The 17,784-nt window shown below is 40.6% G+C and overlaps 4 protein-coding genes and 1 long non-coding RNA gene across 12 annotated transcripts in view; 1 reads left to right on the top strand and 4 right to left on the bottom strand.

Moving 5' to 3' along the window:
- Window positions 1-4,742, bottom strand: zp3d.2 (zona pellucida glycoprotein 3d tandem duplicate 2). Of its 2 annotated transcripts, none has more exons than XM_030394311.1 (8): window positions 4,122-4,742; window positions 2,301-2,416; window positions 2,087-2,190; window positions 1,782-1,956; window positions 1,561-1,666; window positions 1,303-1,388; window positions 1,119-1,192; window positions 1-392 (listed from the first exon to the last, which is right to left on the bottom strand). In XM_030394311.1, the coding sequence occupies exons 1-8, from the start codon at window positions 4,644-4,646 to the stop codon at window positions 19-21; spliced, it is 1,560 nt and encodes a 519-aa protein (XP_030250171.1). In that variant the 5' UTR covers window positions 4,647-4,742; the 3' UTR covers window positions 1-18. The 2 variants fall into 2 exon arrangements, with proteins under 2 accessions (XP_030250171.1, XP_030250170.1); XM_030394310.1 differs by having other exon boundaries at window positions 1,303-1,391.
- LOC115567588 (uncharacterized) overlaps window positions 4,457-17,784 on the top strand; it is a 17,439-nt gene continuing 4,111 nt past the window's right edge. Inside the window, exons 1-9 of one of the 7 annotated variants that reach the window (XR_003981224.1) lie at window positions 4,457-4,595; window positions 6,677-6,773; window positions 8,231-8,337; window positions 8,572-8,713; window positions 9,767-10,055; window positions 11,317-11,365; window positions 11,843-12,064; window positions 12,409-13,296; window positions 13,971-14,673. This is a non-coding gene — a long non-coding RNA (uncharacterized LOC115567588). The remainder of the gene's footprint in view (window positions 4,596-6,676; window positions 6,774-8,230; window positions 8,338-8,571; window positions 8,714-9,766; window positions 10,056-11,316; window positions 11,366-11,842; window positions 12,065-12,408; window positions 13,297-13,970; window positions 14,674-17,784) is intronic. The other 6 variants (XR_003981223.1, XR_003981226.1, XR_003981228.1 and 3 more) reach the window with 6 other exon arrangements.
- LOC115567587 (sperm acrosome membrane-associated protein 4-like) lies at window positions 5,384-8,237 on the bottom strand. Its single transcript, XM_030394313.1, has 3 exons — window positions 8,087-8,237; window positions 6,696-6,815; window positions 5,384-6,515 (listed from the first exon to the last, which is right to left on the bottom strand). Exons 1-3 carry the CDS (start codon window positions 8,136-8,138, stop codon window positions 6,310-6,312), a joined length of 378 nt encoding a protein of 125 aa, XP_030250173.1. The 5' UTR covers window positions 8,139-8,237; the 3' UTR covers window positions 5,384-6,309.
- On the bottom strand, window positions 8,758-14,242 carry tektl1 (tektin like 1). Its single transcript, XM_030394312.1, has 8 exons — window positions 13,928-14,242; window positions 12,978-13,262; window positions 12,511-12,615; window positions 11,879-12,029; window positions 11,281-11,447; window positions 11,110-11,205; window positions 10,910-11,023; window positions 8,758-9,996 (listed from the first exon to the last, which is right to left on the bottom strand). The coding sequence occupies exons 1-8, from the start codon at window positions 14,216-14,218 to the stop codon at window positions 9,769-9,771; spliced, it is 1,437 nt and encodes a 478-aa protein (XP_030250172.1). The 5' UTR covers window positions 14,219-14,242; the 3' UTR covers window positions 8,758-9,768.
- The window catches only part of LOC115567583 (uncharacterized), a 13,442-nt gene continuing 11,449 nt past the window's right edge, over window positions 15,792-17,784 (bottom strand). The window contains exons 10-11 of the mRNA XM_030394308.1: window positions 17,050-17,241; window positions 15,792-16,706 (exon numbers count right to left, since the gene is read on the bottom strand). Of these exons, the coding sequence (XP_030250168.1) occupies window positions 16,602-16,706; window positions 17,050-17,241 (297 nt within the window). The 3' untranslated portion in view covers window positions 15,792-16,601. The remainder of the gene's footprint in view (window positions 16,707-17,049; window positions 17,242-17,784) is intronic.

Genomic DNA, 17,784 nt, shown 5'->3' on the forward strand with positions numbered 1-17,784 from the left:
TCACTGTCAACGTCAGCTTTATTTGTCAAAGTCAAAAATGTCTTCGAATATTGTGCGAGGTTCTGTGACCTCCTCCATTTCCTCCTCCTCCTCCTCCACCTGCTCCTCCACAACAGCAGACCCCTTCACCTGCTGCTCCTCACCTTCCACCTCGACCCAGGTCACTCCTCCACCTCCAAACGGCCACTCCAACTCCTTCACCACACTCTCCACCTTACCCATTGGAGTCGCAGCCACCTCCGTCCTCCATTCAGTCCCCTTTCTAGTAGACTGTGGTGCTGTTGATGTAGTTGTTGTTTTTGTTGTGGTGGAAACAGTCTTCCTCTTCGGGGCGAGTGTGGGTTTCACTTTGGGCTCTATGGTCCACGGCCTGCTGCTGATTATTTTGGTGACTGGAAAATATTGAATATTTGAAATTAGAATACAACCACAGAAGCTACAATTAAAAAACAAAAAAGTGGGCTAGATCCATTTTGTCATATTGTACTCATTCATATACAACCATCTAAATATGCCAGATCCATGCAATTTTTCACGAGAAAGTGAAGGAAATGTCATGTCTGGCCATGTTAAAGTAAGTGAGAAAAACATTCTGGATCCACCACTGAATCTGCCTCCACAACAAAAGTTAATGGGGTTTATTCTGAGCCGAGACCAATCCACCATCCAAGTTTTGGGGAAATTCGTACCGTGGTTTTTGTGTAAGTCAGCTAAAAAAAACAGCCAACAAAACAAACAAATAAAAAATTGGCACGGGAGAAAACATAACCTTCTTGGTGAATGGATAAAAATAACCATATAGAAAATACTTATTTAAAAGAAAAATCCTAATAAGTTTCTAAACCTTACTCCAGCAGAACCAAATGCTGCATTCACTGCAGACTATTTACAGTTTACAAAATAATAGGCGTCTGATGCACTAGTGAGTATCAATAGCAGCAGAATTTCTGAGGACGGTGGCACAGCAAGTCTGTGACTACACAGACAAACTTATGATCAAATAATTGTTAGTTTTGGTCTTTTCATGGGCTTTGTTGACAATAAAGAATGTATCTAGCCTTATTATCTAATGGTAACGAGATGTTTTATTTTGGAAACTGAGGGAAGCAGAGACTGACCTGTGGTTGCAGCCGAGCTGCAGTCGGAGTCGCAGCAGCTGCACACTGAGTCTGCTCCATACAGCTCAACCCATCTGAGAAAAACAGTGTTGAAGATTTGATTCCTTTTTTTGGAAAGAACTGGACAGCACATTTAAACCTTTTATGTCTCATTCCAATTACTTCAAGAAAAAAAAAACTGAACCTTTTTGCTTTTGTATCGTAGTTACAGGACTTGGCTGTTGGTGTTGGGGTGGAACTGCCCACAGACATGCTGCAGTGCATGTAGAGCTGCTTCAGGAGAGCAGATCACAAGATACCCCGGCAGTTTTTGAGCACAGTATTAAAACAAATACCAGACAATTTATAGCAAAGTATTAAGAAAAGGCTGCAAAATCACCATATCATAAAAAAAAAAATTACACTAACAAATTGCAATACTTCTTAAAGCCTCTCTGCTCACCTGGCCCGTCATTCCCTTGAACAGGAAGGCGTCCACAGTGAATCTCACAGCATTGGTTTTGTATGGGACGAATCTGGAGCGACTGTCCTTGCTTTCAACCATACACCTTTAACAGAGCGAGAGAAAACCTGAGAATAACATTTTTATACAATTCTGTTTCTTGTGACAATAAATCTCAGCTCTCAGGTGTCCAGTTGGTGTTAGTTTGAGGTGTTTACTACCCAAAGTTTTTCACGACTGGAAACTGAGGCTTGGAGGTGGGGGACTTCTCAGGAGTCGCGTAACACAAGTGGACATACAGTCTTTCACCTTGGGACATGGATGGAGCCTCGGCCTCAAAGTACATGGGCTTTCCTAGCACGTACTGATCTGACGGGGAAAGCCTTTCCCACTGAGCTGACGGACAGAAGGAAGCAGTCAGACAGCAAGATTCAATTCAAAAGGATTCTAATTGTTTTCCAAGACCTTTACAAGACACAGGACACAGTTGGGGCTGATAATAAGATATGTTTTTGCAGGTTTTTACCATTTCGTGGAGTCAGAATGAATTTCGCTCCCGTCTTCATTGGTTTAAAGATCTTACGCATCTGCATCTTTGGTGTGTAGCCAATTTTGTAGGAATATTGGTACCTAAACAGTTAAATACATTGACCAGATAAAAACAGTTTTAATACAGTATTTTATGTAATAAAGAACTTGGCGCAGAACGCTTTATGCTCCAAATCCAGCACAGGTCTTACCTGTTATAAAAACATACAACAGGCATGGTGAAGGGCGCCGCTCGCCTGATTGGTCCTTGGAGTCTCAGTGGGTCATATCGTAGTGCGTTTGTATAGATCACCTGGTTGTTATTTATCTGCAAAACACAATTATCTAAATTATAAATCTTAAGTGTGAATTACCACAAGACTGAGAGTTTAGAGCCATGCTAATGGTCTTTACTTACTGTTCGCAAAGTTGGGCTTTGAACTAAATGCTATACACAATGACAGTGTTGACCTGCAGATATACATCTTTACCATGTTCATCATCAGAGTTAGCATGCAAATGTGTATAAGTACAGCTGAGGCTGTGAGATTAAAAAGGGCAACTCCATCCATTTTCCATATTAAAGTCTCTTTGTGCATATACAAAAAAGTAGTATAAAGCCTTTTGTGGTTCCAGATGAGGCTACATGTAATCTGTTAAATGACTTCCACGGATGTCATCAAGTGGCTACGTTGCATTGTGGGTAATGTAGATGCTATTGTTTGAAAAGCAGTCCACTGATCTACATCACATTCCTATTACACTATTGGACAGTTTAAAGAACAAATGATCAAAAAAGATACAGCAGAACAAGAGATATCACCATTCGTCTTCTTTTTGAAAACATGGGGCCTACATTACCCACAATGCAATTTAAGCAATGAGTGACATCACTGGGGGCAATATAGATAGATAGATAGATAAGCTTTATTTTCAGACTCAAGGTCCATACAAAAAATAAAAGCAAGACACACAGTACAAAAGGATTAAGAAACACACAATAAAATAAAAACATAATAATCTAATGACTCATTTTTAAAAGACACTTATACCAGTGCCCCCAAAACTGAGACGTGCAGCGCGTGTCACTATACATGATGTTCACCATTGCCACAACATTTTGATTCTCAGAATCATTTAACCGGCAGATGAACCTGTGCATTACATTTCTCAGAACTGCTTGCAGTGTGTTCACTCCAGCGCTCACAAACAGCTCACTAGCACTGGTCCATCTGGGCCTTTTTAAAAGTATCCTCAAAGCGTCATTGTATATCAGATAATATATCAGGTTAAAGGCAGCTTCCTCTGGAGGTACAAAATCCATTGTTCTTTTTAGGTAGTTGTACTCCCAAAGACCTGGAAACACACCTTAATGTGTAAAAAGGTGGCGTTACACTTTAATTTGGGGGTTTTCTTCTCATAAAATCGTGTACTGGACAAATTCTGACCTGACTGACGTAAAATTTTACCAACCGTCTTCAGATATTAATGACTTTGTTTACCATATTTCATGACAGTCCATCCAACAGTTGGTTGGCCTAGGACTGCAACTTTCTCATTATTAACTGTGCTGCTGATTGTTTTTGTTTTCATTATCATTAAAATGTTTGGTGTATGTACATTACAAACTCCAGCATCCTGGAGGCCAATATCCACTTATATTCAACTGACTACAATGTAATATTACCAAAAAGACATAAAACTTACTCTTAAGAGACTGTTTCTATCATTTTCTTTGCATTTCCTGGAAAATACATTCATTAATCTATTGTCAGAATAGTTGATCGACTACATTGCGACCCTCAACAAATAAATGTTAGCCTCTGGTGGCACAAGAGTGATTGTCAGGAGATCACCACAGTCAGTGGGAGTTATCCCCTGGGATCTATAAATGTCTGTACCAAATTTGGTGACAATCCATCAGACTTATGTTGATATATTTCAAGTCAGACCAAAGTTTAGACCAAGATTTCCACCCCTGGTTCCACAGCATAGTATAGCTACAAACTGTAAAAGTTGGGCTTTAAACTCACCTTGCGTTTAGTTCCACACAAGCCGAGGTCATATTCAAAATAAATGTAATCTGCAGTAGATTTACTGGGTCGACATGTTCCCAGTGTGACCCGAGAAAGTGGTTCACCGGTTCCCAAAATGCTCCTCTGCACCTGCACAAGGATTTTCTTCAGCTTGCACGAAGTCTTCACGGAAACACCCGAAGCGCTGGGCGGACTGGTGCTCGGCCGAACCGGGAGCAGGATTTCCCGGACGGGCTCGGGTAAAGGCTCCTGCCCGGTACCTCTAGCTGGAGAGAACTGCTCCTTCTCCACCAGCGGCGTCCTGGAGTCCACAAACACGGGGAGGTGCAGGTACGGCGGCGGCAGCCTCGGTGTTTCTCTCCGGGAAACCTTTCTCATCACCTGGGTGGTTTGATGTGAAGCCTCGGACGTTGGTGGTGTTCCTCCTCCATCAGTGGAGGAAAACAGCGGCAACGTGAGGAACAGTAGAAGGTAAACCATGCCCGGAAGTTTAATTTGTATTTTAAAGTTGAAACTAAACATTTTTAGTCAAAGAGTATCATCACTGATGGTTTTCACCTCAGTTGGAGCCAAATCATCAGCACCTGGTGGTTAAAAAGAGGCGGAAAGAAACAAAATGGCGCCGCTCACTGGTTGTTTTATGAAAAACAACTTAATGCCACAAGTTGTCCTGATTTATAAAAGTGTATTGTTGATTATTTTCCTAGTTTAATTATTATTATTACTACGAATTGATTCTCCAGAATCAACAGCACTTTGTTTAAAAGGAAGCAGAAAGAAACAAAATGGCACCGTTACATTTTAACAAGTGTATTTAATTGTTGATGCTTATCCTACCTCAATTTTTTATTTATTCATTTATTTTAACACAATTGTTTTTCTCTTGAGTTGGAGTAAATCATCAGCACCTGGTGGATTTGAAAGAAACAAAATGGCGCCGCTAATTGGTTTTGTCCTGAAAAACAACTTGATGGCACAAGTTGCCCTGCTTCTACCAAGTACATTGTCTATGTTTATTCTAGCTCAATCATTTATGTATCATTATTATTATTATTATTATCATACCACTGATGAGTTTCTGCTCAGTTGGGACAAAATCATCAGCACTTGTTGTTTTAAAGGAGAGTAGACAGAAACAAAATGGCGCCGCTCTTTGGTTTCTTCATGAAAAACAACTTATTGTCACAAGCTGTCCTGGTTTTAACTTGTGTATTGTTGTTTTTATCCTAACTCAGGTAATTCAATGAGCAAAACAGCAAGTGTGTTGATATCTCTTTATTGTTTAGTGCATTATCATCTGAACAGAACTATAACTAATGTTGTATGTAACACTGGTGCTTCTCGTTATAATTGCTGTATACTGCTGAGTACTTGCTGTAAAAAAAAAAAAAAAGGTTTAAAGAAAATGTGTTGCTGATAGATTAGTACAATTTTGACATGAGCATAATACAAAACAAGCATACAAAAAATGTGTTTATATGCTCAAACAAAAACAATCGGTCCAATGTATACTTTCATATACAATTCTTTCAACACAGATAAAATGACTCAACGTGATGAGTGAACATCTGATGTCCAAATGTGCAGTTTTATCAGGCAACACAACGCCACAGATGTTGCAACATTCAGTTCACGGGTTACAGCTCTACAGCTAGAGCTCTGGTGGACACTCCTGAAGCTAACGTGCTACTTGCTCAAGATTTGTGACAGGTTGTAATAAAACGCCACATTTTGGAGTCGCCTTTTACTGTGATCAGTACAAAGGACACCTGTGCATTTATCATGTTGTCTACTCAGCATCTTGACATGCCACACCTGTCCGGTGGTCTTGAATCTATTACTTCAACTTGTGAAAAATGGGAGCAAAAACAAAACTGTTTTCATGCCCTCTTAGACAAAGTTGACAGATGATTGGATAGAGGTTGTTTATTTGATCAAAGTTTGCATAAAATTACTCAATCACGGGGACAAACTAAACACGCCTCCCCACTCTCTCCCCTCCAGCTCTGTGAGTTTGCAATAATCAGAGAAAAATATTTTTTTTCCATCTCACACTTGAGGTAAAAGAAAGCACAGATTAGTGCAAGGTTACTAAAAGGAAGTTAACTAAAATGTCAGGCCATTAGAGGGCAGGAAAAGCAACTTTGCTCTATGTGTATCAAAATGGTTATCTCCATTGTTTTATTCACCAAACTGAGTATGAAATAAGTAGTGTGAGCAATGTGGCAGTCCAGTAGGAGGTAGTGGGTGTTGCAGCTCTGTTGCACAGATGTGTGTTGCAGCATTCATTGGTGAAGGTGAAGTTGAGTCCCATGGTGTATTTTTCACCCGTGACTCCACACAGGGAAGGCAGGATGCAGCTTTTCTCATACAGCACCACACGGAAGTCTCCTGAAAGTCAGAGTAAAGTTCAATGGAAACATCAGTTTGGAAGAGACTCGCAAAAAGAAAAAGAAAAAAAATCAACCACACCGACTCATCTCGAACTGGGCAGAGAAACATCTTTCTCAGTTCTTTTTCTCAGTTTTGATTCATTTGAATTTTGTTTTCAGTGACATGAGGCGCCCTCACCTTTCTCACCCACGGCTCTGCTGGACAGACAGACCTGCCCGGGTGGACACCTCAGAGGGAATCTGATACAGTCCAGAGGTGAGATGGCGGGGAACACACAGGTGTAACAGAAGAGGGGAACTGAGGAACAGACAAGGTGGTTAAAACCAAAATGGTCTTTTTTAAATCAATGTGTAAAGTGTGAATAAAAAGAGAATACAATCATTTGCAAACACAGCTGTTTACTGACAACTTTTACGAAGAGCCCATGTAGTAAGATCCTTTATACAATCATGTGTTTCACAAAGTGGTGAACCTCGCCCCGTCCTTGCCTTTGAACAACTGAGCTTTTTCCAGGATGCCCCCCCCCCCCCCCCCCTTTTTTTTACACCATTTCATGAATTTAAGCATTCACAACTCAGTGTTTTGTTGCCACTGTCCCAACTTATTTGAAATGTGACGCTGGCATTAAATTAAAAATAATCTTATTGTATATTGCATACCATCCCAACTCTTTCAGAATCGGGGTTGTATACTATAAGTATAGATTGCTTTATGGTTATATAACTGTTACTATGTTATAACTGTTATTATGTAAGTAAATCAATGAATTAAGTTGAAAGGCAGTCCAACAGTAACGTTTTGTTCTCACTCCTGGATACCATGCAGTTATATAAATATGTCTGATTTCTCGCAATGTTAGAGAAAAAAACCCTGGATCCGTCCCTTTATCCAGATCAACATGAAAGGTCAATGGGGTTTATTCTGGGCTGGAACCCTTCCCCCATCCAAGTTTCATGGTAATCTGTTTGGTAGTTTTTGTGTAATCTTGCTGACAATCCATAAACGAACACTGGAGAAAAAATAATGTCCTTGGTGGAGGTAACAATAACAGAAAGCTTCACTGTTGACACAAAAAGTATATTTGCTAAAGCTGAAGCAATTTGTTGACTAATTGGCATACATTTTTTAATCATGTGATTGTTTTATCAACTTTTTTGAGTCAAAATGCCAAAAAATGCCGGTTCCAGCTTCTCAAATGTGAGGGTTTTCTGGTTATTTTTCTTTTTTTTTGTCCTTTTTTTTTATAGTAAATTGAATTTGTTTGTGTTTTGACTGTCAGTCAGACATAACAGGACATTTGAGTATTTAAACAGGGGCTCAATGAAATTATTATGTACAAATGTGTACCATTGTCTAACATGTTATAGACCAAATGGTTCATTTGGTGCAGAAAACAAAGAGCAGATTGATCAGTGAAAAAAATAATTGTTAGCTGCAGCGCTACTATTAGCTACTGCTGCAAAAGCAATTCAAAAGAACATTATTTCTGTTGGCAGCAGCACATTTTCTACATTCATACACTCAAGAAAACACACAAACACACACACACTTATGTTTTGTTCACTTACCCACAGCTGGTAGTAAACATAGGAGAATCAGAGGGCAAACCAGCTTCGACATTACTGATTGTATCTGTCTCACAGGGACAAAGTATTCTTGCAGCCCAATTCTTAAGCTCGTCTCTTTCTTGTTGTCTTTGTGGATCAAACCAGCTGTCTATGTCTCGATCACAAGAAACTGTTTGAGTCCTTCAGTTTCCGATGAGCTCTATCCAGTTTTTCTCAGCTTCCTCGGCCAGTCCAGCTGCAGACATCTGACGGTAAATGTCTTCTGGTTGTACTGATAAGCTGTTCATTAACTCCAGGAATCTCCACACCCCCACACTTATGATTTAGTTAGGGTGTTAGCTTCTCGGTGACAGCCCTGATGTTACAGCGCTGCAGAGGCTCACTGTCCTGCAGAGAATAGCCCCATTCAGGTTTTAGAGAATCAATAGGGCTTTGTCAAGTTTAGGGTAAAATTTAAATATGTTATATCTTGTATTTGTATACAGACTGAAAAGGCATGGCGTGTGTATGAAAGTAGAACAGGGCAGGTCTATTAAATCATCTCTTATCTCCTAATGAAAGACGTTGAGTTTGGTGGGATGGATGTCAAGTGACCTGCAGTCCCATGACTAGAACTCTGACAAGGAGGTAGGAACAGTGTTTATTCTCAGGTCTTTAAAGCTGTTTTTTTTCCTCTAAATAAACTCTGATGCTGTGGTTTAATGCGTAGATAACGGGGTTTCAATGAGAAATCTGATCATGTCGTTAGATAAGATAATCATATTAGACACTACAACATCTCCATCCACGGTTTTCCTTCTGATAGAAGGCCATTGTTTACTGCATTTGTCTAAGTTACCTAAACTCAGAAAGTGAAAGTCTTGCACATTAGTTTGTACACTTTTTTTTTTGTTTTACTTTTTATTAAATTCCATAGTTTAAAATGTCATTGCACAGTGCGCAGGTCAGAGCAGAAACAAACACTATGTGGCCAAAAGTATATGGACATCATCAACATATACCCATATGTATTTTTCATTCTGAACACATCTGCTGCTGCAGCAGCCTCCACTCTTTTGGTTTCAGGCGTTTCACAAGATTTTGGAACCTGGCTGCAGGGATTTGTTCCCATTCGGCCACAAGAGCAGTAATAAGATCATCACAGTCCACCGTCTCATTCATACCAAAGCTGCCAGACAAGGTTGAGACATTACTCCGTGTGGGCCATTTGCACACTATTCCCTTAAAATAATATCAACAGCGAGCGCCTTGGCAGTCAAATGGTTACTGCTCATGCCAGAACATTGTTAGTTAGATTCTAGAGGCATCTTATGTGATTCCCCGTACTTTTCATATTTCATATCTGCTTTCACTCTCAATCTGTCCAATACATTTTAGCTGAAAATCAAGCAATTTTCAAGAAATGCATTGGAACTGAAGTTTATTGCTAACCTTGAAAACAGTTTCCAACCCCTCAGAACTTTGTAGTACCCAGCATCTTCACAAAGAGCTAGCCAGGGGCCCCGCCAAAACCAAGCCCAAGGGTACGTCAACTGGGGTGTCCATGTACATTTAGCCACACAGTTTAGCTTCTATCCCATCTAACTAATCTTGAAACTTTACATTTCCCACATGGCTGCTCCCTCTATCTCACAACACACTCAACACTATCATCGCTCTCTACTTGCATGCTTGCTGCAGCTCTACTGAGCACAGGACAGGCGGAGTTGGCCTCTGCAGGCCTCCTGCTGGAGGAAGGAAGGCATGGCTCTCTTGTCCACCTGCTGACGCCTCATGCGGACAACGGCCGCGTCCACCTGAGCTGCCGCTCTCTTGCCGTGCAGGTCGTCCAGCAGCTGCAGAAAGGTGCTCTGCAGCCTCGCCAGCTCACCCTCAGAGGACGTTAGACATCGCTTCAGCACTGCACTGCCCTGAGAGACAAACAGGAAACACATGTAGCCTGGTTTGGTTTGTTTGAGACGCTCAGCAGGTGAGAAAGAGGATGTCAGTGTTAAACCACTGAATGCTTTTTTAAATATATGGCGTGAACATCTGTTGGCAAATATTTGAATTCGAAGAGATTCTGGTATGCACGGAGTGTAGAGATACAGTGGAAGAATGAACTTCTTCTCCACACCTTCTTTATTTTCTCTACTGCAGAACTGCAGCAAACCAGTTTTTAAATTATTGATTAATCTGACAATTTTTGTTGTCTTGATTATTCGATTAGTTCTCTTGTTTTGTCCACAACCCAAAGATATTCAGTTTACTGTCACAAGGGGAGTAAATAAACAAGAAAATATTCCCATTTAAGAATGTGAAATGTAGATATTTTTGTCTGTAAAAACTACTCAAACCAATTTTATCAAAAATAGTAAGTGATTAATGTAATGGTTGACAACTAATTGATTAATAACTGTGCCCCCAAGTTGTTGCAAATGTTTGTGCCTCTGTTTATCTGCAGCCCCTTACAGTTACCATGCTGACACAATATCTAGAGACAAGACGCTGTTTTGGTTTGGTTTACGTTGGTTATGCAGATTGTGGTCTGCAGACGTGTGATGCAAGCTTGCCTGAGGTTTGTTTGTCAACTGAGGCTTTATTTAGCATAGTTTTCAGCTGTTGGTGACACTTTATGATAAAGCATACTTTTATTTAAGTCACTTTAATGGACTGACAAATGCTTAATAAATGATTTAATAAAACTTTGTACAGTAATTAATAGTTTGGTTGCTCGGTTGTGAAGACATAAACTGAGCCCAAGACAAGTTTCTGTCTCCATCATTTGTTAGTGTGTTTCCTTGAATCTGAACACACAAATAGACATTTTAAAGCAGTAACCACCTGTATGAGATGAGCAGCCTCAGGTAACTGCGTCCCTGGGTGTCTCTGATAAACCTGCACCAGAGGCCTGTTGAGTTTCTCTCTGGACAATATGTCACCGCTGTACTCTGGACCCTGTAAAGAGAATAATAACACTTGTGTTGGTCACTGACACTGAATCTCAGATAAATTCAATAATCCTGTTCAACATAACCACTGACCTGCGCTCTGCCATGACTGTGACGAATACAGTTAATTTCCCTCTGCTTGCGAAACATGGCCTGTCTGGTGGCCGCAGACATCAGAGTCAGGTTTTGCTACAAAAGACAGTTAGAATTAGAATTGTTGTCTTATTATTCTGCTGTTCAAATGATGCAAATATGAATGTCTACCTGCAGACTGACTGTCTCTGCTATTTTCTTCACCAGGCCATCATTGATGGAGCAGTGAACAGCCTTCTGCAGGGTCATAGCGCTGGTTAGCATCTGTCTGATGTTTTCCCTCAGTAGCTGTGACTGGTTGACTGTCAAAATGGATGATTCCAAAACCTGTTTACATTCTGCAAGAAGACAAATTTATTCATAAACAATCAGTACGGCCACATAGAGCTACCAGCATGGCTGCAGACTCTTAGTCTTGTCCTACATGGCCGCTGTAGGAACTACACTGTAGTGTTTCCTCTGATATACTCTACAAATACTGATATTCCCATATTGTATTGTATTTACATTTTTTACCAATAAATGTATCTGTTTCTGGGTTTAGAACTACTGCCGCAGTGCTATTTTGGCCTAACAAAGATCCGATATGGATTTATTAACATATAACTGTGATTGGAAGTCTCTGTTTTTACTTTTTTCCAAATTATGCTACTTTTTTGGTGTCATTTCTTGTTAATTTTTCACTTTTTGTCGAGTGCTGCTTTTCTTGCTTCAACAACCTGTTTGCCTGTAGGAATTGATCCGGGTCCACTTGGTGTTCTGACTGTACCTGGTGTAAATGGGCTGATGGGTTCTGTTTTGGAGAAGGTCTGAGCAGCGCTGCGGTGTCTTCCAGCAGAGCCGCTGTGAGGCAGCAGCTCCAGGACGCGAGCCCTCTCACCGGCACAGTCCAGCAGCTGCTTGCTGCTCTGACCCAGGGCCTGGAAGAGACAGAGGGGACTTAAAGAGGCTGCAGGTAACGATTAATTCCTTACTGCTTTGTTGTTGTTATTATACTGATAAATATGCTGGTTATTTACTTAATGAATAAATTGTACTGTAACTATAATATGTCAGCAGGAAAAATGTCCATCAGTTTCTCTAAAGCCTGGGGTGATATATGTTCAAAAGTCTTAAAAAAAAAACAACAAAGAGGTCAAATTTACTATCATGTAAGACAGAGGATGAAAGCTGCATGTAATCAGATAAATTGCCTCCAGTGATGTCCCTCAGTGCAAGTTGCATTGTGGGTAATGTAGAAAGAATGGTGGAGGTTATTGGTGCGTGAAAGCTTTGGCAGTGTTGTTTTTCTTCCATCAGTCACGCCAGAAAATCACATGGAGAGAGAAGTGGAAAGAAAGAGACCACGGGGGAGGAAAACGAGTCAACTGATGAAGACAGGAAGGTGACGTTGTAAATCACCTGTAGCTGGGTCAGTGTGTTCCTCAGCGCTCCCTCCAGATCCTGTTTCAACTGGGCAAGCTCTCTTCTCTCACACAGCAACAAGTAATCAGCACCGTCTCTGTCCTGCAGCAGAGCAGACCTGTCAGTGAACACATCTCCCCTTGATGAATGGAGCTCACAATACACAACGTAATGAATAAATCCAGAGTCTGCTGTATCACTTACACCCAGACCGGTGTTGGATAACATATTCATCAGTCATTATTGAAAGGATTTAAAAAATGATTTGATGTGAGCAGTACCTTGACTGGATAAGTGATTTTAGGAATTTCAACACAAGTTTCATGGATGTTTGAGAAACATGGCATGGCATTATACGGCTTAGGTGGAGCACCAAAGCAGTTTTGGGCCACCTAAGCCAAATAAATGTAAGATGAATTAAACTGTGATGTGCATTTGCTTCTTGGTTAAGTGTGTAAACTCACCGTCTCAGCAGTGGGCGGCCTCCTGGTCCTCCCCTCTGAGCTCCTCCTGTTGACAGTCAGGTCAGTCCTGAGGCTGCGCAGCATCCTCTCCAGATGAACCCTCTCCCTCTCCAGCTTGACGCTTTCCTGCGTCACCCTGCCGGCCTGCCTGCGCAGCTGGCCCTCCACCTCCCGCACCCTCCGCATGTACTCACCAGCCACGGCAACGCTGGCTCCGGCACACTGCTCACGCAAGCTAGTAGGCGGGAACGGGGCCATGGCAGTCCTCTGGGAACCACTGGGGAACTTCAGAAGAGTGTTAGACAGCAAAATATCACATGTGAGTCAGAGGTGGAACGTTAGTACATTTAATAAAATTCTGTGCCTAAGAACAGTTTTGATGTAAGTTTCCATGTTGAGTGTTTCCATGATACACAACTTTATAAACTCTACCTCACCACATGTCCAAGTGAAAAATGGCACTTTTTTATCCAGTAATCTTATTAAAACAGTTTTTAGTTACTTTAGAAATTAAAACATTTTATGATTAGCCTCTTAAATATGATTATTTATTGACTTAACCTTCAGTTGTCCCCACTTTTCATTCAAAGGTGCATTATGAAGTTTTGGGGAAGAATATGTAATCAGAACAGAAAGATCTTCATTTCGGTTTTGATTGTTTATTTAGTTCAAGCATAAAAAAACAAACTCTTTGTTTTAACCCTAACCCTAACCCTGCCACTTTTTTTTTTTTATCTTTAAACAGTGTTATGTGGAGCTTATTTTCCCCTGAGAACAGATTGTTTATTCAGTATTAGAAAAAATAAAATATTTGAGTTTGTATCATTGGGTCATTAATATTGTTAATCTAATATTTCTGAGTTTGAATGTCTTCTCCAGAACTACACAGCGCCCCTTTAAGACAACAGATAGTGGATCAGTTCTGTCATGAAAGCCTGTGTTTTGCTCACCATTGCTCCTGTAGTCTGAGGCCTCGTCATCTTACTTTTGCAGGAGTCACGACTCTCTCCACATCCCTCCTGTGTGATCTTATCTTCGGATGTTTCCGCTGGGCTGTCTGTGAGCTTTGGGGTGGGACCGGCGGCGGCGCTGCAGCTCCGGGGCCGGCTCAAGGTCCCGGACCGCCCGGCTCGAGTCTGCCGCACCAGGCGCTCCGCTCGCCGGATGGAGCGGACCGTGCCATCGCTCCAAGACTCCGGTCCGATGGTGACAGAGCCGAGGGGCACCGACTGGACCTGCATTCCTTCACATGCACGTTCCTCCAAATAAATGCTTTCCTCTCAGCTGCCAGGTGTCTGGATGTCCTAAACCCATCTACTTACCACTGTGAGGCATTCAGGGTCAAAACTTTGTGAGGTGTTGAAGCATCAGCGCCATAGCAACGGTTCCTGAAGTAACAAGAAACTCATAGCTCTTTAGTAGACATGAAGACAGGGGGCACTGTCATTCAAGACTGGCTTTTACAGTATTGCTATTTCAGGTTTCCTACACTTCCAATTTTTTTATTTTAACTTTTACATTTTTACGCGACACAGATCTGAAACATATCTAGAATGGGCCGGTATTAAAACTCTTCCGGTTTAATCATCAGTACAACATTTTAACACCAGCGTCGGAGAGTACGTGGTTCCTTGATGTAAAATAAGATTTAACACACCAAGGGAGATGTCAACTACGGTTCCCAGGAAGCATTTCGGTAAGACAGTGCCAACGTCATGCCTTTTCCGGTTTCCTCAGAGGAAGTTATTTCGGAAAAAACTTATGCACGGTAGTGAATGGAGAGACAAAATTCATTTTTAAATCCTGTTTGGACTGTGCCATGAAACACATATGATGTTTGTCAATGTAAAAGATTATTTTCCAAGTTAAGAAAGTGGCAGTTTGTCGTTAAACTAATGAAATATAAGATGAAAATACCTTATTAAGAAGACTGCACCGCCAACGGCCGCATTAGTGACTTTGTGTCGTTTAAAACCCGTTACTTAAACACAGTAGAGCTGCTCCTGAGCAGCTCAGATAACTTATGAACTACCCTTTTACATAACTAGTTGTCATTATGCACAGATTTATTGTGATTTTCATTTAAGTTTTTCTGTGTCGAGGCTGCGGCCATGTTGGTGTTGATGGCGAATGTTGAGCGAGGTGAGAAGGCTGATAAAAATAACAAACTGCAGCTGAAGGCTGTTTATCTTGGACTAATTTTTTTGGATTAATGAATGAATTTCACAAATATCGCCGTGTTTTGGTTCGCCATTATTTAACAAGGAAGGGTGAGTTTCCTAACTCCACGATTCACACTGTTGGACTAACGTTAGCTTGTTTCCCATAGCAACGTACGCTCTGCCAAAACAACGGACAAAACGTGATTGCTCAAAAACGAAGTTTAAAAAACAATATTGTTGAATTCCTTTCGGATTACAAAGTGTATTTGAGCACCATTAATTATTATGATACAAATATGGTGTAATAAGTCCTAAAACAGGGTTAAATGTTGGCATTTAGCACTTCCGGTTCCCTCTTCTTAAAGTCGGTGGTTTTATAAATATCTTTTTACTTTCACGCTTCTAAAATAACTAATATGGTGTTCAACTCTGAAGATAATTTTACCGAACAAACGTGTATCATGTTTGCCGTATTTCATTTTTTGACAGTAATCCAGAATCCAGTCCAAATTCTTGTCAATGGAACCCGGGCAGTGCAAACTTATGCATTAGCCTACAAAAATACTTTATCCCTACACCACTCTATACAATATTGAGTCTTCTTTGTCTGGTTTTACATATACATGTATACAAATAACATCTTCAGACAACGACAATTTGAATCAGAGTGTTTAATTCTCTTGAGCTAAAGGTCAGAAAATGTCTCCAGTAATAAGTCCCAGATCAACAATACAAGACTTGTAAACATTGAAAATAATTGAGAATAGTTCCAAAATAAGAGAGACGTATATAAAAGCAGAAATTTAGAGCAGTTAAAAATATTTTGGTCCTAAGTAATCCCCGCCATGAGTGCAAAGGTGGGGACTGTGAACCGAAAAACAACGGCAGTTCTGTACCGAGAAAGTAAAAAGACAAACAAAATAAAAGACACTTCTGCAAAGTTTGTAGAACAGAAACAGGCAAATTCAGATTTAAAGCAACATCGTACCAAAATCTCGCACTAGATCCACTTACAATACCATTCAGAAATGTTTGTATCACCAACAATCCCACTGCATGAAATGAAATCCAATCACTGCCGAGCCATTAGACCCATTACATTCAAAAAATTAACTAAATACAGTAATTAGATGACTTTTAAATCAAGTATTAAACATCCAGCTTTAAGAGGCTGGACCTGACCCCTCTCCACGCTGAAAACAATCAGCCTGTACCCGACTCTCTGAGTCTGAAATTACTGATTCACTTCAGAGAGGCTTTGTAGTGTCTGTAGAAAATTAAACATTTCTTTGGCCCATGCCAGAACGAGGCAGGTCTGCAAATGCAAACCTCAAAAATGTAAAGAGCTAAATATAAATAGACTTACTATACACCACCATAAATAGGGGAGGCAAGAAAGTGCAAAAGTAATCGTTCGTCCATGTGCAGTTAGTTTGCATTTTGTCGGCGCCGTTGTCCTCGATCACAGTGTGTGTTTGAATGCCGTCAGAGGTTCACGTTTGTTCTGCAGGTTCTGCTGCAGCTCTCTGAACAGATGGTCCCGCTCCTCAGCATCCAACAGGATTTGCTACAAATAAAAATATAAGATCTCACTCATCATCACAAGAATTCATGATGAAGCTCAGATTATCTCACAACCTTAAAAAGGGATGTTATTCTTATTAACAGGATTTATTCATTTGTTGTTGGTTTGGTTTTGTTCAGTTTTATAATGCGATTTATTTATTCAATATCTTTCATAAAATAATATACTTGAGTTATTTATTCACTCAGAGTTACACAGCTCTGTGGTCTGCTAGAGTTTACTGCAGTTTAGAAACACAAGGGTTTAATTAACATGGCTGGTTTGTTCCTTGTTGACGTGCATGCATTAAATTTTTTTGGAGACCAAACAGATTCCTGCTCTTTACCTCTATGAGCTTGTCTCTCTTCTCCAGGCTGGCCCTCAGTTTCCTCTCCTCCCTCTCTCTGTCCTCTCTGTTGTTCTGCCAGGCTCTATCGGCCTCCTTCTTCTGCTTCTCCTTCTCCCTCAGCTCCTGCTGAGTGTCTCTGAGTTGAGCTGTCAGAGAGGACACCATCTGACTGTGACTCTGCTGCTGGCTCTGGTGAAGAAGCAAAAAGATTCATGACAAGTTAAGAGACGTACAGCTCATGAAAAGGATATATGTTGCACTACTGTGCAAGCAGAGGGAAAGAAAAGTTCAAGATTTTGGAAAATGCACGTATTTGCTTTCTTTCAAAAAGTACAATGAAGAGATTGATGGCACTCTTATTAAGCTACCGCTAGCAGCAAATTAGCTGAGCTTAATGACTGGAAATAGGGGGAAACAGCTAACCTGGCTCTGTCTGAAAGGAACAAACATCCATCTACCAGCCTCTCTAAAGCTCATTAATGAGTAGTTCTTCTATATGTACAAAAAACAGTGTAAAAAGTAATCTATAAAACATATGTTTAAAATGTCTGTCCAACTCCCCAGAAATTGATACGCAAAAAGGATTCAACTGAAAATATGACAGAAGACAAATATTATCGCTTGACGAGCTGAAAGCAGATGATGTTTGGAATTTTTTAAATGATCATTTCTAGAAAAATGTCCGAAAAACGTAACTTTTCTGTGGATCAAATCGACTGGCCAAATGAACCG

The sequence above is a fragment of the Sparus aurata genome, chromosome 17 (genome assembly GCF_900880675.1).
Source record: "Sparus aurata chromosome 17, fSpaAur1.1, whole genome shotgun sequence".
In the NCBI taxonomy this organism is placed as follows: domain Eukaryota; kingdom Metazoa; phylum Chordata; class Actinopteri; order Spariformes; family Sparidae; genus Sparus; species Sparus aurata.

Excerpts from the sequence above, each read along its gene's own strand:
- zp3d.2 (XM_030394310.1), bottom strand. The coding sequence starts at position 4,646 with ATGTTTAGTTTCAACTTTAAAATACAAATTAAACTTCCGGGCATGGTT. Across the intron at positions 2,417-4,121 it reads TGTGTGGAACTAAACGCAAG|ATAAATAACAACCAGGTGAT; the intron begins GTGAGTTTAAAG and ends TGTGTTTTGCAG. Across the intron at positions 1,667-1,781 it reads CCAGTCGTGAAAAACTTTGG|GTGTATGGTTGAAAGCAAGG; the intron begins GTAGTAAACACC and ends GCTCTGTTAAAG.
- LOC115567587 (XM_030394313.1), bottom strand. The coding sequence starts at position 8,138 with ATGTCGAAGCTGGTTTGCCCTCTGATTCTCCTATGTTTACTACCAGCT. Across the intron at positions 6,816-8,086 it reads ATGTTTACTACCAGCTGTGG|TTCCCCTCTTCTGTTACACC; the intron begins GTAAGTGAACAA and ends TCTGTTCCTCAG. Across the intron at positions 6,516-6,695 it reads CAGAGCCGTGGGTGAGAAAG|GAGACTTCCGTGTGGTGCTG; the intron begins GTGAGGGCGCCT and ends TCTGACTTTCAG.
- tektl1 (XM_030394312.1), bottom strand. The coding sequence starts at position 14,218 with ATGCAGGTCCAGTCGGTGCCCCTCGGCTCTGTCACCATCGGACCGGAG. Across the intron at positions 11,448-11,878 it reads CATCAGCCCATTTACACCAG|AATGTAAACAGGTTTTGGAA; the intron begins GTACAGTCAGAA and ends GTCTTCTTGCAG. Across the intron at positions 11,206-11,280 it reads CAGAGACAGTCAGTCTGCAG|CAAAACCTGACTCTGATGTC; the intron begins GTAGACATTCAT and ends TGTCTTTTGTAG.